At 43.1% G+C, this 17,464-nt stretch overlaps 1 protein-coding gene across 2 annotated transcripts in view; it reads left to right on the plus strand.

Moving 5' to 3' along the window:
• Positions 1-17,464, plus strand: part of LOC146821594 (uncharacterized) — a 97,139-nt gene that overhangs the window by 72,320 nt on the left and 7,355 nt on the right. For both annotated transcript variants that reach the window (XM_085612620.1, XM_085612619.1), the window contains exon 5: positions 2,786-2,953. In XM_085612620.1, coding sequence (XP_085468746.1) covers positions 2,786-2,953 — 168 coding nt within the window. The remainder of the gene's footprint in view (positions 1-2,785; positions 2,954-17,464) is intronic.

Below are 17,464 nucleotides of genomic sequence, written 5' to 3' on the forward strand. Positions count from 1 at the left end.
AGGGGAGGAACTGTGAAATACCTGCTGCCTGTCCTCTATGCCTTACCCTCTGTGCTCCCCCTTTAGCCCATGTGTTAATAACCAAGCTCATGGTGGCAATTGCCCTAATTGTGTGATGTATGAGAAGTTCATTCTCCTTACAGCTCCTATGGGTGCCCTGTTTGTGCTGGTCCTCCACGAGGAGTCAAGTTATTTTATGTTATGGGATTTTTTTTCTGAAAGATTAACTGATATCACAGTGGTGTGAACCCTTGAGCCTGTTAAATAAATAAATGCTGTTTAAAATAACTAAGTGATTAACATAGGTAGATGTTTAATTCTGGAACAGGTAAGTTAGGAAAGCATAACGAAAATATGTCTAAAATGTTGTAGATTGATAGCTCTTTTTAGTAGAGCTACCAGGTTTCTTATTTCAGCCCTCTGCCGACCTACCATTACCCACATAGCCGGCTTGTCTCCTAACCAAAATGATTCAACTTGGAAGGGATGGTGTGAGAATTTTTTGTTTTGTGTTTTTGCTGCTGTGCTGGATTTCGTTTTTGCTGGTTTAGATGCTTTGGGCACTTTGCAACTGCTGATCAGTGTCAAAGTGCATGTGCTCCCTGTGTAAATTGATATTGTGATTGGTTCTCCCTGATTATATTTGTTTCACCAGTAGGTCCCTAGTAAAGTGCACTATGTGTGCCAGGGCGGGTAAATTAAATGCTACTAGTGGGCCTGCCGCACTGGTTGTGCCACCCACATGAGTAGCCCTGAAAAGAGGTCTCAGGCCTGCCACTGCAGTCCCTGCACGCAGTTTGTTAACTACCATGTCGACTTGGCAAGTGCACCCACTTGCCAGGCCTCACCCTTCCCGGTTATAACGCATAGGACACCTCTAAGGTAGGCCCAAGGTACCCCCCTGGGCAGGGTACAGTGTATGTGAAAGGTAGGACACGTACTGGTATGTGTAACATGTCCTGATAGTGAAATACTGCCAATTTCGTTATTGAAAGGCTAATTTGCCCATAGGACAGAATGGGGAATGCTTTGTTACATTTTACAAGCAAATCTTCCCATAGGGATAAGATGGAAAAATTGAGTTTGGTACCCCTGATCTCAGAATTAAATAACACATCTTTTAGTAAAGATGGTTTTTAAATTGTGTGTTTTAAATTACCACTTTTAGAAAGTGGCTGTCTTCTTGTTCAACCTTCCTGTGTGCCTCTGCCTGTTTGTGGATTGACTGTCTGGCTTTAGAGTGACAGGGGCTGGGGTGGCTCCAGGAGTCTGGGTGAGTCAGCACTAGGCTGAATAGGCCTGATCTGCATTTGGAGTGGTGGGAGGAGTAGCACCTGTACCTGAATAGGGCTGTGCCTGCCTTCCACAATGCTGGCTCCGCCCCCCTGTGGTGTGTCTGGCACCAGAGCTCACACTAACAAAGGATATTGTAGTGCACTGGCAGAGTGCCCCCAGAACTGGTTTGAACTGGGCTCAGAGCCCCTTGCACAAAGAGAACAAAGACATTATGGGGTATGAGTATCAGACCTAAAACCCCTGAACTTCAGGAGGAACCTTTGCAGAGGAGAAGAACTGAAGCGACAGAGGAGAAGTACTGCCCTTGCTGTGTGTCTGGGGTTGGCCTGCAGTTGCTGTTTCTGCCAAGGAAAGGAGAAGGACTTTGCTGTGTGCTGTGTCCCCTGCTTGAAGGAGATCTCCAAGGGCATGAAGTGAGCTGGCCTCCTGTTCAGAAGTCTCAAAAACAAAACAACTTCACCCCCAGCTCCCCTGAACTCTGCTGTTGTGAGTTCTGACCTGCCTTGAGGTACCTGTGTCAGTTTTGGGCATCTGGTGGTTGTTGCTGCTGTTTGGGAGCTGGAAGAGAGAAGAAACTCAAAGAGCTACAGAAATCGACTCCTCGCTCTTCTTGTGGCTATTGTCCCGACCTATCTCCACGGCGCAAGAAGAATTTCCACGCATCGCCGTGCCGCTACGAATGTTGTCGCTGCAAGAATCGACGCATCGAGGGATCACGGCTGAAGAGGACCGACGCAGACGCATCCCGAAGATCCATGCATCGTACCTGTGCTCAACGCTTCCCCGACGCATCACCTTCGGACCGGAACCGGCACAAAGAATCTGTGCATCACTCCCCCTTCAGACCGGAATAGATGCAACCCTTCCTCTGCATGCAGCAGGACTGTCGCTTCGCCTCCTCAGGCTCTCAGGAGTGTCGCATCTCTTTGTTTTCCAACGCTGCGGCTGTTTGGCTAGGTGAACTTTGACACAACTACAGGTACTTTGGTGAAAAGACACACGTCCATAGTTTTCTGTGGTACAAGTTCTTGAAACCTTTTGAAAGTCATATTTTTAACTGTGTATGTTGGATTTTTGTCGTTTTGGTCTTGTTTAGTTTAGATAAAGATACTTTATTTTTCTAAACTGGTGTGGTGTCCCTTTGTGGTGATTTCACTGTGTTACTGTGAGTGTTGATACAAATACTTTCCACATTGCCTTTGGGATAAGCCTGTCTGCTCGTGCCAAGTTACCAATGGGATGAGCAAGGGTTATCTAAAGTGTGTATCCCCCTTACCCTTACTAGAAGCAAGGGTCCCTATTTGGACAAAGGTACCTACCCCTGTCAACTAGAGACCCCCATTTCTAACACTTACACTATCTTTTGAATTGTCAATACAGTTTATGATTCTGTAGGCAATTTCCTTTTGAAAGTGTGATGTAAAATGCATATAATATTCCCATTGTGTAACTTTAAATAAACTCACATGTATACTATGTATCTTTCTAGGAGAGCGGCTTTTCAGATGTGATGTGTGTGGAAAACATTTTACAACAAACGAATACTTAAAGTGTCATAAACGATGTCACATGGGTGCCAAGCCTTATAAGTGTGAAGTGTGCGGGAAAACATTTGGCTTGAGAGCTTCTCTGGCGCAGCACAGTAATGTCCATGCAGGTGAGAAAAGTTAACTTTGTGCATTCCCATGGACCTTTGTGTGATAACTCCCCTAGCTCTTCCTTGGAAACCCTCCAACTTTCAGTTCCTTGTTTTTCACTTCTCACCAATTGCCTTTTTTAATATCTTGTTTATTAGTAAGTATGTACATCCCTGATCAATACTGGTTTGAGTCCGTCACAAACCAAGGAGATTCACAGTCTCTATAGTACTGCAGACATCATCCTGCATACTTTGCATAGGGAGATCACACAGACCTAAAAGGGTCTTCCAGCTAGGGTGCATGTCGATCTTAGGTGGATGGCTGTATGCATATGGGTGCTTAATAGAGTTTGAGAAGAATATTCAGTTCTCGGTCACATTAAATGCTGAAAAGGGTGGCTTCTGTTGCTACTGTCCTATCAAATTTTTGTGAAACCTGAGCAGATATGAGATGCATGGAGAGACATTGTGAGTTAACTGGTGTTCTTCACAATCAGACTTTCTTAGAGAAACTCGGCTCCCTGCCCACTCAATTGTCAATCCTTCATGAGTATTGTTGACACAGTTCCTGGTGGCACTAGAGCTCGGTGTGCGATGTATGATAAAGTTAATTTTAGTATCCGGGGCTATTGCAGCCTATCTGCACATAGGCTAAATGGGTGATAATTGTTAATATTGCTACCATAAAAAAGTAAAATGAAGATCTGAAGGTCCCTATAAGTAGGAACCTCATTTAGCACTAGTTTCAGTAAGTCTACAGCAACACCCCCAGCAAATGTAACTCTAATGAGCGTGAAATCCTTGAAACTGGAAAAAACAAACTGCACAACGGCCACCCCCATCATACTTTGAGCCTGACCAAGTTGGCTTCACCATGGGAACAGTAACACATCTTTCTTACTGTAACACTACAACTAGTATGCAAAACAAGATTTATAAAAAAAATAGTAATTGCTATGGACCTCTGCATAGAGAAATATTTTGATCAGACTTAACATTTATTTATTTCACATGTATTGGCAAGGCTTGGATTCTGTCCCACCTTCACTATTCTCATTCTTCCTCCATAAACGTTAAACGTATTGAGGCAAATGAGGATAAGACAGATCATAGTCCAAACAGTGCATGTTTAAAAAGCACAGCATGTTTGCATTGCTCACAACTTCAATAACAAGGGGCAGGCCATGTGTGACATGTAATATAAATTCAGTATTCATAAAACAAATTCAAACCCAAATGAAAAAATGGCTAAAGGATACCTTTTCAAAGGCTGTCAGGTTGGGCAGTGACAGATATCAAAGTTGTCTGTCTCGTGAACTCAACATAACTGGTTAAGATCTGTTGCTTTGCATTCACCTTGTTTTCAATCCCTTTTGTGCATGACACCGAATTGAATATAGGACCTACCTGGTTTTTCCACTGAGGTTCAACTAGTGTGTACAAATTGCAACTTCTAAGAGCCTGAAAAGAAGAGATGTAGTTTAATGTGAAGTGGTATGATAAGCTGCTAGCGTCTCTTTAACTGCAGTGTCAACGTGTAATCAGTTTGTAATAGCTAATCTAACTATTTCACTGTAGAAAATTGTTTTTGATTGAGGGGGGTTAAAACCCCCTCTCAAGCAACAAACACAATACTTGTCAGGGTGAACCACAAAAGTCACTAAATTAACGTGTGATTAACTGTCTCGTAGATTGGCACAAAAGCAGTCAAGCTTAACTCAGAGGCACTGTGTTAAGTATTTTTGCAGTATACAAACAGTAATGAAGTTAAAACTGACTTTACAAAAATAGAGTAAAGTGTAATAAATAATTTGAGACCAAAATGACGAAAATACAATTAAGAGAATTGGAGATATGCAATGTTAGTGGTTTAGGTAAGAATAGCACCAAGAAGCAGAAAGCAATAATTATAGGTATCTGGTTGTGCTAGACTGGAACCAAGTCACACCTTCAGGCCGACTGCGATGGAGTACAGGCTGGATATAGGGAGTAGGTTAGTCCAACTGAAAAAGTTACCTTCTCAAAGGTCAGTGTGCAGAATTCAAAACTCCCGGATTTCACAGTAACAGCTCAACTGATGTCAGCTAAGAGTCCACGACCTGAGAAGGTGCCTCTTTTGGATCAGGTTCTCACTCCAGCAGATGCCAGCAGGGCTCAGACAGGAACAGTTGCAGGTCCAGGCAGGGCCAGTAGTAGCAGGTCAGCTGGTCAGTTGCAGGGAGCCTCTGGAGCGTGTTGTTTCCCTGTAGCTTAGAATAGGAGGTCAGCCAACTCACCCTTGGAGTTATTCTGGTAGTCCTGGTTTCAAGGAGATGATACTCTCTCCTTCAAGCATCAACGCAGGCCTCCTCAAGCAGCAGGGCCATCTTCTGAAGAACAAAGCACACCTCAAGCAGCAGAGCAGTCATCTGAAGAACAAGCCAGTCCTTCTAAATTCTTCCACGGTTTCAGCAGTGCACCAAAGAATTGGTCTGAGAGTCCAATATATGTACTTGGTGCCAGCTTTTGAAGTGGGAGAAACTTCTACTCCCTTCCCCCATCTGTTTCTGGATATTTCCTTACTTCCCCTGTCCAAGCTCCAAGTGATTTAGGGTAATAATGAGCTGGTGGCAAGTTTATTTGTGAGTGTACTGAAGCCAGCCCTATGAAATGTAAGTGGGGCAGGGAACAGCTCTACCCCAGCTCAAGTCAAGTCTCAAGTCAAATGTATTGATTCAGCTTTGCAGTAAGGCCATACAATAATAAATCATAAAATTACACATTGCAGAATCCCCAAAAGTATACACCTCATTATATTAATACATGCCCCGAATTCTACATTCCCCTCAGCATGATCCCTTATGCTAGAATGCCTCCATTCTATAATTTCATAGATGCAGGCTATTGCCTGAATATGTTAAACACCTCATTGGGTTTGCAAATAGTCTGCCTGGCTTCCCTTGATAACATGGATGTGTATATTAACCTCCACTACATCACAAATAAGGTGCAGTTTAGCTACATTGGGAGGCATAACAAATAAAATCATAGATGTATTAGATCAAGGGTGCATTTGTTTTTTAAACTGGGACAGAAAATAGCATATCTAGGTATACGAAAATATGCCACGGGCGAAGAAGAGTGCTATAAGTAATTTTTGACTATGCCAGCTGATGGCTTGGAAGTATTAAGGCGTCTCAAGAGGTGCCAGCTAAAGTGCATCTGTGCAGGGCAAAGTCTTTTAAAAATATATTGATGCCAGAGATAGACATTTATAACCTTGGACCACCTTGTAAAACTGCAGTAAAGCTCTACCACTCGCTTATTAGGTAGTATCTATATGGGCTCAAATCACCGGCCTAGTCCCCCCATTGAAAGAAAGTGCAATTTAGAACTGTAACAACCATTTGTTCCGAGTATCAACCTGATGCTCCAGACAGGAATAAAATATAATAATAATATCCCTTGATTCTCTATCTTGCTAAGGTTGCTACTGTCCCATCCCTATGTTGTAATCGGTCATCTTCCCTTCCAAGCAGCGAAAATGTATAATGCCTCAGCCTGATAGATCTCTCACTGATCAGTTCTATATAAAAATGAAAGGACATCCTTACAGCTCCTTGTACAGTGTTTTAAAAACAGGAGGCGGAGGTAACGCCTTCGGGGAGGCTAATGACTTGCCACAGAGTAGCATAAAATGCTTCAAAGTTTTTGGGCCGCCCCTGGAACAGTTGCACATTCCAGCTCTCTGACCGTAACTCTTGGACAAGGATTTGGTATAGGTTTGCACCCGTAACATACTTAGCCTAAATCTGAGGTATAGAGCCCTTTTTCAGGTGGCGCAATCCAGTCAAGGAAAGGCTCCCAGCGGGGTTCAACTTTCAGGTCCAGATTTTTAGACACTAGGGCACTTTTTGTAGCCCCATGCTTTTGCCACATGAAAGCCCAGAATTTCCTTATCACCCTTGGTAAAGTGGCTTTAGTCATGTTATCTGGATAAAGCCATAAATCGGGACAATCTATTGATTTTAGGATATACTCAAATGTTTCTAAACCAAGGCAAACATTTACAATTTAGGGATCTCAGGATGTCCTTCAGGCTCTTTTGGTACCGTACTCATATCCAATAGCTTACTGGCTGAAAAGCGATGTATTCTGCAGCAGAAGTCATTCCCAATTTGGCTCTGAGAATTACCAATGGTGTCCCTAGACCTAGGGGTAACAATCATCTCAGGATGGTGTTTTCCACTTTTTGTAAGGCCTGCACATTTACATGTCCCCATATTTCAGCGCCATAAGAGCTTTTGCAGCTATTGCTTTGGTTTTATCCGCAGTCAGTGCAGGTTTTTTCCTACGGTTATTACACTTGCTTGTAAATCTCCGAACCACTCCGGCCTCTTGGGAGAGAACCGCTTTTGACTTGGTTACTTGGGTGCCCCAAGGACTCTTATCATCAATCCGAATACCCACTAGTTGAAGGTTTTAATCTGTTCTATTGGATTTCCATAGATCTTGAAATACTATTTTAACGTGGGCTTTGAGTTCATTATCATGAACTGTGTTTTCTGTATGTTGATCGTTAATTTCATAGATTTACAGAAAAGCTAAAATCCTTCCAATAACTGGTGCATTGGCAGTTCTGTGCATGCTAAAATGACCGCATCATCTGCGAATATAAGGATCGGGATTTGCTTAGGTACATTTGGGCAAGATCGATATGCAGCTTCCCCCTGTCATTGATATAGATGTTAAATAGAATTGGTGCTAACACGCATCCCTGCCTAACCCCTGTGTATATGCCAAATATGGTCGTGCACTCGCCTTTATGACCTATTTTACATCTGCTATATTACTTGTTTGGAGTTTAATTAGCAGGTTTAACAGGTATTTGGGAACAGCATAATCCAGATGCGCCTAAATGTAGTCTGGTCCAGGTCAAAAGCAGTCTTTAGGTCTATTAAAACCAGAAAGAGAGATGACTTTCGAACAGCCACGTACTTCAAGCAAATCATATATAGTCGCAGGACTTGATCAATTGTGCTCTGGCCCTTTCAGAAGCCGACTTGAAGATGAGTTATTATGCAGTTGTCCTCCACCCAGGTCTCCAGGTGGGCGGTAAAGATTTTACCTACACCATCCAGTAGCGAGAATGAGCAATTGGGCGATAATTAGTAGGATCGTCCCTCCTCCCTTTTTCATGAATAGGTACTATTATGGATGACCTCCAGGGATTTGGGACTACACCTTCCGCTAGGATCACATTAAAGGCTGCTGTTAAGGGACCCAGCCACACATCCAGATTGTCTGGGCCAGGAGCTTTTCCCAATTTGTCCCTATGACCGGTGTCGGGGTTTCACCCCTCATCAGCCAGGATAGCTTGAATCCAGTGGCACAGTGAGCCCTGAACCCACGTCTGGGCACACCCAGCGCATTTAGGGCGGGTATGCAAAAGACACACAATTGATGGATAGAACAAATCAAGAGATTCACCCCCAGTCAAGAGATCTGGATTAAATCCATCCTGGGCTCACAGTGCCACTATATTAAAACTATCCTGGCTGATGAAGGGTGAAACCCCAAAATCGGTCCTAGGATGCTTGTTTACGGTCCACGGAGGACCTGGCTTGGCAGTTCGGGCCGGACTGTTCCCATGAGGTCAAGACTGATTTGCATACGGGAAGGTATAAATTGGGGTGGCATGGTGAGCAAAAGATTGATGGATTTAACTCAGATCTCTTTACTGAGGGTGAATGTTTTGATTTGTTCTGCTTTCGTCCATCAATTATGTGTCTTTTGCTTTCTCGCCCTAAGTGCGCCAGGTATGCCCAGACGTGGGTCCTGGGCTCACTGTGCCACTGGAATCAAGCTATCCTGGCTGATGAGGGGTGAAACCACGAAACTGGTCCTAGGATGCTTGTTTCCGGTCCAGGGAGGACCTGGCTTGGCAGTTCGGGCTGGACTGTTCCCATGAGGCACAGGGTAAAGACTGATTTGCATATAGCTGGGTCCAAACTGGGGTGGCATGGTGAGCAAATGAACAATGAATTTAACCCAGATCTCTTGAGTGGGGGTGAATGTATGATTTATTCAGCATTCATTGCATTATTTGTTTGCGTAGCCATTTCGAAAATAGTACTGTAAAATCTAACTACAACATTAAGGAGAATTTATCCCCACTATTCTAAACATATCAAACATGGCAACGCCACTACTTTCTGATCAGAAATGACCACTTAAAAGTATATAAGGGAATTCCCAATGTTAGCCTATGAGAGAAGTAGGCCTCCAATGGTGAAAATAAACTAGGCTGGTTGTCACTACCAGTACATGCCACACATAAAGGCACATGTCCAACCTTCTACGTACACAGTACCCTGCCCCTAGGGCAACCTAGGACCTACCTCAGGGGTGACCTATGTGTAATAAAAGGGGAGTTTAAGGCTTGGCAAGTAGTTTTAAATGGCAAGTCAAAGAGGTAGTAAACTGCGCACACATGCCCTGCTGTGGTAGGCCTGAGACAGGTTACAGAGCCTACCTCTGTGCATGGCACAAGCAGTGCTGCAGCCCCACTAGTAGTATTTAATTTACAGACCCTTGGTATATGGGATACCACTTTACAAGGGATTTACAAGTGAATCAAATATGCCAAGCAGGTGTAAACCAATCTTATCTTGTTTAGAGGAGAGAGCATATGCACTTTAACACTGATTAGCAGTTAGAGTCCTAAAGCCAACAAAAAGAAGGTCTGAAAAACAGGCATAGGAAGGCAAAACGTTTGGGGATAATCCTGCAAAAAGGGACAGGTCAAGCACACTGTTAGCCTGGCCAATGCTTGTTATAGATTTATTTTTTTAAGTGCTTATGCATGCAAACACACTCCTGCACAGATGCTCTTTGCATGTATTATTACCTTAAAGCTAAACCTATTGGCTTTGACATTTCTTGTTAAGGTTGGATTCTGATAGTTGTAGTTATGTTACCCTTTATTGAATGCAGTACTATAATTACTACAATGCACAGTGAAAGGCATCTTTTTATGAGGTACTGACAGCTGGCAAGGAGAAGCTCAAGAGCCCTGCTGTTTTCTAGCAAAAGACTTTCATAGACAACATGCAACATATAATTTTTTCCAGGGTAGATTTAATTGCCTCCCTCATCTAGCGCCCAACAGGCATGGAATTCTCATTTATTCAATGGCTACTCCAGATAGACGACCTGAATTGAGAGGGAGCAAGATCCCTTTACTTTCAGTTGGTAGTCTGACAAAGTATGTAGCTGCTGGTCCCAGGTATCGTATGATGCAGTGATTGCCCAGCTCACGACTGGATCTGACCACAGCAGCTAGAGGAGCGTGAGAGGTGAGGTAGTGTTGCGTCTACACTTCTAGGTGGGTGAACCACTTCCCATCATCGCAGCATGAAATGAGATGTGCAGTCCATTAGGCTGCTTTGGATAAAACATGGTCCAGAATGGAACAGGGGAGTAGTCCGTTGCAGTGCCTCAGGTAGTGCGTTCACAAAGGATTCTCCTTGCTGAAACAACTTGATCATTTCTGCAGCAGAAGCTTAAAAACACAAAAGAAATGATTCACCCTTGCAGGCTGAAGAGAAGCCACCAGAGGCTTAACCCCTTCAGTGCCCGCCCCTTTCCCCGCCCTGTGCCGGCCGTTGCATTAGCGGGCGGGGTCTATGACGAGCTGGACTCGTCATGGGCACAGCGCTACCGCGGCCCATGACGAGTCCAGCTCGTCATGGGCACTGAAGAGGTTAAATAAACTGATTTTGCAACCCTTCTTGACAGCCAACTTGGAGTCAGGCTTCCCAATGTGAAAAAACAATAAACATTCAGAATGCCTTACTACAAGCAGCCTTTCACTAAAGCCACTACGTCTGACATGCACTTTCAGTTATAAGCCATTCTGTTTACCATTCTTTGTTATTTTTCTATAAGAATGCTGTAGATGTGTGAGCCTGTAACTATGTGAGTGATAGGTGTCGTGTGTGTAGTGTGAGTGCTACTCTGTCTTAATGGTTGGATGGAAGAACGATTGATTGTATGGTTGGAAGTGATTGCATCAGTAGATGGCTGTTGTAAGGGCATGAATGTGTGAAGGAGGCATAGGCAGTGTGTGAGGATAAGTGTATTGTTGTGAGAATGGGGCACTCTGGTCAAAGGGCAGTGTATGGTGTAGTAGCAGAGAATTGGTGAATAAGTAAGGTAAAGGATGAATAATTGAATGGGTGAGTGAATATTGGATAGCTAGACTGAGTGCATGAATCGATGTGGAGTTCAAAGGGAGCGTGGGGAGTAAGTGTGAGAGAAAGGCAATTGTGTAATGAACTAGAGGCTGTGAACCGTAAGTTGCTAAGAACAAGCATACAGAATTGAGTGTATGGATGGATGGATGGGGATTGAGTGCACAGCTGGAAGAATGGATGCGTGCATGATTGTAAGAAGGGGTCAAAGTCAGTGTGTGGAAGGTATAGGAAGGGTAATTAGTGTGGGAGTTAGAGTGCAGAGCTTCCACTACTTCTCCTTGGGGAGACAGGGCAAACATTCAGCCACTCAAGCACCACTTGCACCATTAGTTGCAGTAACACAGTCGAGTGTGTAGGTCAGGTAGAAAAGTATCTTGGAGCTTTCTACTGCATATGGGAGGCCTAGTATGTATATGGATCATTCATGAATAGAATAGGGGGTCGTTGCCACGATTTTGACACAATCACCAGCGTCTTCGTGCTTACCTGCTGTGCCCCTGTGGTTCTTGGGGCAGCCTTTCCTGTTGGCCTCTGCTTCTCCCTCCCGCCGTCGCCGGACAACGCGACCGCCGTGTGGGGGGAGAGCGTTGGGACTACACTACCCAGGATCCTTTGCACCCCGGAAGCGCCGCATTTTCGCGCCCGAAGGCGCTACAAAACTGACTCCGTCCCCCGCGTTGCGGGACGCGCGCGGGCGGCCCCGGGCTAAGCCCGGGCAAAGGGCGGGCCCTCTGTGGCCCTCAGAGGCCAGAGGAGACAGGGCTGGGCCACGGACCCTGTATTTATTCGCTGTGGAACTTGTTCATTCACTATATTGTGCATTTTATTGTGTTTAACTTTATGTGTCACTAGAAGTTAGCCGTTTGGTACATTTCCTGGTAAACCTGTACTGTTCCAAGGATTATTGTTACGGTTGATAACATGGCAAAGGTTAAGATGAATAAACCCGTAATGGGGGTTGGTTCCATGGAAAACTATCTTGTTCAAAAGGTGAATCAAATTAATAATACCCGCAGAGCTTCTCTAGGGCGAGGTAACGATTCTGTCTTATCCGCAGAGTTGCCCTCTCCCTTGATGTTCGTAGCTGCCACAGATAGACAGGAAGGGGGCAGTGGGGCTGTCGTAACGACTGAAGTTCAGGTACATGCAGACCAGACTGTAGATCACCCAGAATTAGTACCTGACTTAATAGAGGAAGAGACATCACTCTCATCACCCCACCATAGACCAGTAAGACTGTGCAGGAAGGTACAAGTTAAGCGTGGGGGGAAGAACTGTAAGCTTAGAACAGGGAGGAGCAATAGAGTTTCTAATAGCGGGGTAGTGCAAAAGGACCTAGAGGAAGGTAGTGGAATGGGTGAAACTAGTTCTATTATTGACCTGGAACCATTTACTCTTCTGATTCATTCTCTGGAGGAAACATTAGAGGCAAAAATCACTGAGTTGATGCAACCTTTGCTATCTAAATTAGATATATTGGCCCTGGAAGTGGAAAGATTAGGTGGGTTGTTAAAATCGCATTTGGCTGTAGCATCAGGAAACTCAGCTGTAGTAAATAATAAACTAATCGTGGAGGGTATGGGAATAAGCAGAGGAAATTTACCAAATAATTTACCAAATAACAGGCAGAATACATTGGTTGTTGCTGAACCTGCCCTACCTGATCCCAATATACCCAATATTCCAATTATGCAGAACACAAGGGTTACTGGAATTCCTGAGGGAAAGCTAGCTTACAGTCATGTAAAGAAAACTCGTCATGTCAATCTTCCACCTGATTGTGCTCCTTATGTGGCTGTACTTACAAATGTCCCTCCTATTGAGTCTCGCGCATATCAGGTGCCTGAGGAAACTCATGACTCTCTAAAGAATAGGACGGTCTTTTGGCTTAATAAGAACTGTGGGTTTCCGGTTAAATTTGCCGACCAAATAATAACAACAAGAAGGGTGAGCTGGATCGGACCATCTAGCAAGGCTACAAATGGTGACTGCATTATCGTCAATTTTAGGCATCCTCAACATGCTGCCACAGTCTTACTCAGAGCCGCTGCATTGGCTAACACTCCTAATAGTATTTGTATACGCCCCTTGTTTTTTTTTTACTCCCACCTGATTAGAAATCCACCGACCCCTGGTCCTCTTAGATCATGTACACCCCCACAGTCACTGCCTCCCAATGGAGAATACGTATACAATGTTGGTAACCAGAGAGGGAATGGTTTCAATATTGTAACTCATAACAGGTTTGATGCCCTATCGGGATTAGAGTCATGTGACTGACATGAGGTATCTGTTGGGCAGGTAACTCGGAGATCAGAGGTTCTGGAGTGTTTGGAGAGTATCTCGGCTGTTATAAATTCAAATAACATAATTTCTTGGAACATTGCGGGTTTAGGTACAAAAATGAGGGACTGCAATTGGATTCAGTACATTAAGAAGTACCAAGTTATCTGTTTACAGGAAACTTGGAGAATTGATTGCAATTATTTCCTGGAAGGGTACAAGGCCTATTATGTCCCGGCAGTAGCGACCACTAGGGGTAGACCCAAAGGGGGATTGGTTGTGTTTATTTCTATAGCACTCTGTTGTAAGGTTCGGAGAATCATAACAAACCACACTGGTATTATTGGGTTAGTTTTAATAGGGGATAACTGTAGGGCCGGCCTGGTCAATTTTTATAATGCTAATAATTGTAGCACTAACTCTAGTCAGATAGTAACACTGAATACTTTTATTAGTAACTCTATGAAGGATTGTATACACAATCTCATGGTGATGGGGGATTTTAATGTGCATCCCTGTGGTGACCCTCTTTTTAAAAGGATTACTGAACTTAATTGCTCGCACTGTGAGAATTTCCACTTTGAGCATTCAATTGAGGGGGAATACCTCAACGATATGCTTAATGAGTTGGATCTAACACCTATGATGGCTTTGATGGCCCCGAATAAGTGCTTTGATACCCCGACATTTAAGGGGAACGGTAGGGCAACCTTTATAGATTTTATTCTGTTAACACCCGTAATGCAGTCTGTTGTGGGATCCTTCTCTATTGAAGCTAATGAATTCAGTGACCATAATCCCCTCACTGCTCTTATGAGGGGTCCACTGATAGTTAAAGAAAGAGAAGACTCCCTTATTGGTAGGGTGAATACCACAGATGGCAGACGTCGGCTGAGATGGTCTATGGTTACCCCCGATTTGTTGTACAATTAAATTAAAGTTACATGTGCAGACGAAATTACGGTATGCACACAAGAGGGTGCACTCCCAAATATTGTCCTAAATGCTTTCCATTGTCTAACGGTTAAGGTGTCTCAGCTATTATCAGTACCTGTAAAAAAGTCGGATTTAAAAAAAGGACCTAGGTGGTTTAATCAGGATTGTTCAAAAGCCGCCAGAAATCTAAGAGCAGCATTGGCGTCAAAACCTAGGATAAAAGCTGATGTCCAGCTGTGTAGAAAGACCTATAAAAATATTATCGCTAGACATAAGGAATCTCTTAGGGAAGAGGCGTGGTTAGAGATTTTAGATCCTGCCACCCTTCGAAGTAGTACTGGATTTTGGGCCTTGATGAGGAAACCGTTTCTGGCTCAGGATCCGGGAGATGGTTTAGAAAGTTATATATCCAAGGAGGAGTGGGAAGTGCATTTTAAGAAGTTATACTGTTGTACAGGGGTCACGAATACGACTTCTGCCTGTAGTAATACTGGTGTACAAATTGTTTTTAACAGAGGCGAAGTTTTGGAGGGCATATTGGGAATTACAGGTGGGAAAGCTCCCGGTCCTGATGGGATTCCCCCTGATTTATTCAAATCTGATCCTAATTTCTGGGCACCCATCTTAGAGTCTGTTTTTAATGCTGCTGTAAAAAAAAGGATGTCCACGATCATGGGGTGTTTCTACAATTGTCCCGGTTTTCAAAAAGGGAGACAAGGGTAGCCCACACTGCTATCGACCCATTTCTCTGATAGACTCTATGGTTAAGATTATAGGAAGAATCGTACTGCAAAGACTGTCAGATTGGGTGGAGGAAAAGAATATTATGTCTCCCTCGCAGTATGGTTTTTGCAAAGGCCGCTCGACAATAACTCAATGCCTTAACCTCTTCCTGATATTAAGTAAATATACCATAATACAGAAAGGCACCATTCATCTTGCCTTTATGGACTTGTCCTCCGCCTTCGACTGTGTAAATCGGGGAAAGCTGTGGCAGTCCATGAGGTCGAAAGGGGTTGATAGCGGTCTGGTTGATTTTTTGGTTGACCTACACTGTAATACCAGAGCCAACGTGAGATACTCCCAAGATTTGAGTGTAACAAATAATTTTAGCATTGGAAAGGGTGTCCGGCAGGGCTGCATTTTGGCCCCTTTTCTTTTTAACTTTTATATTAATGACTTAGATGGTGTGTTACAGGATGTTTGTGCTGACTGCCCAAGAGTTGGCAGGCGTGGAATTCCAATACTTCTTTATGCAGATGATGCAGTCTTAATTTCTAGAACAGAGAAGGGACTTCAATCTTTGTTAACTGTTTTGAATTCATTTATGAGAGATAGAGACCTTCTGGTAAATAATACAAAATCATTTGTTTTACAAATTGGTCAGCAACCAAAAAGACCCTTCCTTTTTAGGATTGGTTAAGAAATAATCCCCCAAACTAAAACATTCTCCTATTTAGGAGTTCTCTTTGATACAAAATTAAACTGGGAACCTCATCTTGAAAAAAAAAAAAGGAGAAATGGTGAGGGTTAATGCTTCTATTTTTAATTTTGCTGCTAAATTGGGGAAAAAACCCATTTGCGCTATGTTGAAATTGTATAATGCTAAGTCTGTGGCAACTGCATCTTATGGCAGTGAAATTTGGGGGTATGTCGGTGGAGAGCAATTACAGATTGTAGAAAACTTATTTATGAAGCGTCTTTTGTGTGTCCCCATTGGTACGTCTAACCTCGCTGTGCACGAGGAGTTGGGGTCACAATATTTATGTGATTTACTTTCCCTACGCCCCTTGATTTTTTGGCTCAAATTATGGCTAAATGAGGACATACCCCTTACACATTTAATTGTGAAGGACTTTATGACCCTGGACAAGGCATTGAGCTCTCCCTGGTTAAGCTATTTAAAATCAAACTTCGCTAAACTTGGTCGTTCTGAACTTTTTGCCAATCCGCGTCTAATTTCAAAGGGAGATCTGGAGTCCATTAAACAAGCATTTCTGCTGGATAGGAGGACTGTGAGAGAAGAAGTGGAGCTTCAGAAACCGAGTGTGAGGAAGTTTGTTATGTTAAAGACTACAGTGGCCATCGAGCCATATCTGGAAGGGTCCTTGACCTCACATGAGAAATTCTTACTGAACAGATTTAGGTTTAACCAATCGGCAGCGCCTTGCGGCTGCGACGGAAAGTCTCCGCAGGACATGCTGCATTTTATTTTTTAATGTAAATTTTATGAATTTCCACGTAAACAATATCTAGTAACTCTTTTAAAAAAACTTGGTTTTAAACAAATCAAGCCGGCACTTTTGTACTTCCAGCTTTTGCACAGCGACAGTATCCTCCAACTCAAGGAGTTTTTAAAATTATGCATTAGATTGAGAAAATGCTTGGACCAGTGAAACTCTGTCCTCTCTTTGTGCCTATACTGCTAAATGTATTCTTTACCTTGCATTTGTACCTAGTGAAATATTTGGCTTTTTGTGATAATGTATTGTATATCTTATGTGTCTTTTATGGTTTGCAAATAACCGAAATAAAGTATTATGAACGAATGAACGAATAGAAGCCTATTGAACTCACACTGTCTCCTGAACTGCACTGACAGCACTGATGATTGAAAGATGATTAAATTATTTTGAAACAAAAAAGGTATATGACGTAATTGGATGATTTTATTTTTAAATTAAAAAGAATCGGCGATACAGAGATCACCAAGGTAATGTAAGTGGCTTTAAAGAAGATTATTCTTTGGAATCATTGAACTGTCCTTGAAAAAGGTACATTGAAGTGCATGCTCAAGTTGCTCTGAAACTTCTTGGAAATTGTTTAGCTCTTGGCAATAATCTACGGAAATGTAGGGACATTTAAATTATCCCAGGTTAATATTTTGTTACCAACAGCTTTAAATGGACCTGCGTTCAAATTACTGCCTGCTTAAAGCCATTTATAATATCCATTACATTATCCACAAACAGGGCAACCAGTGCAAAAGTTGAGTCATGATTGCTACTTATACCATTTTATAGATTGACATAGACACGACTATAGACAGCACTGTTGGCCAGATGTCAAACCC

The sequence above is a fragment of the Triturus cristatus genome, chromosome 6 (genome assembly GCF_964204655.1).
Source record: "Triturus cristatus chromosome 6, aTriCri1.1, whole genome shotgun sequence".
In the NCBI taxonomy this organism is placed as follows: Eukaryota; Metazoa; Chordata; class Amphibia; order Caudata; family Salamandridae; genus Triturus; species Triturus cristatus.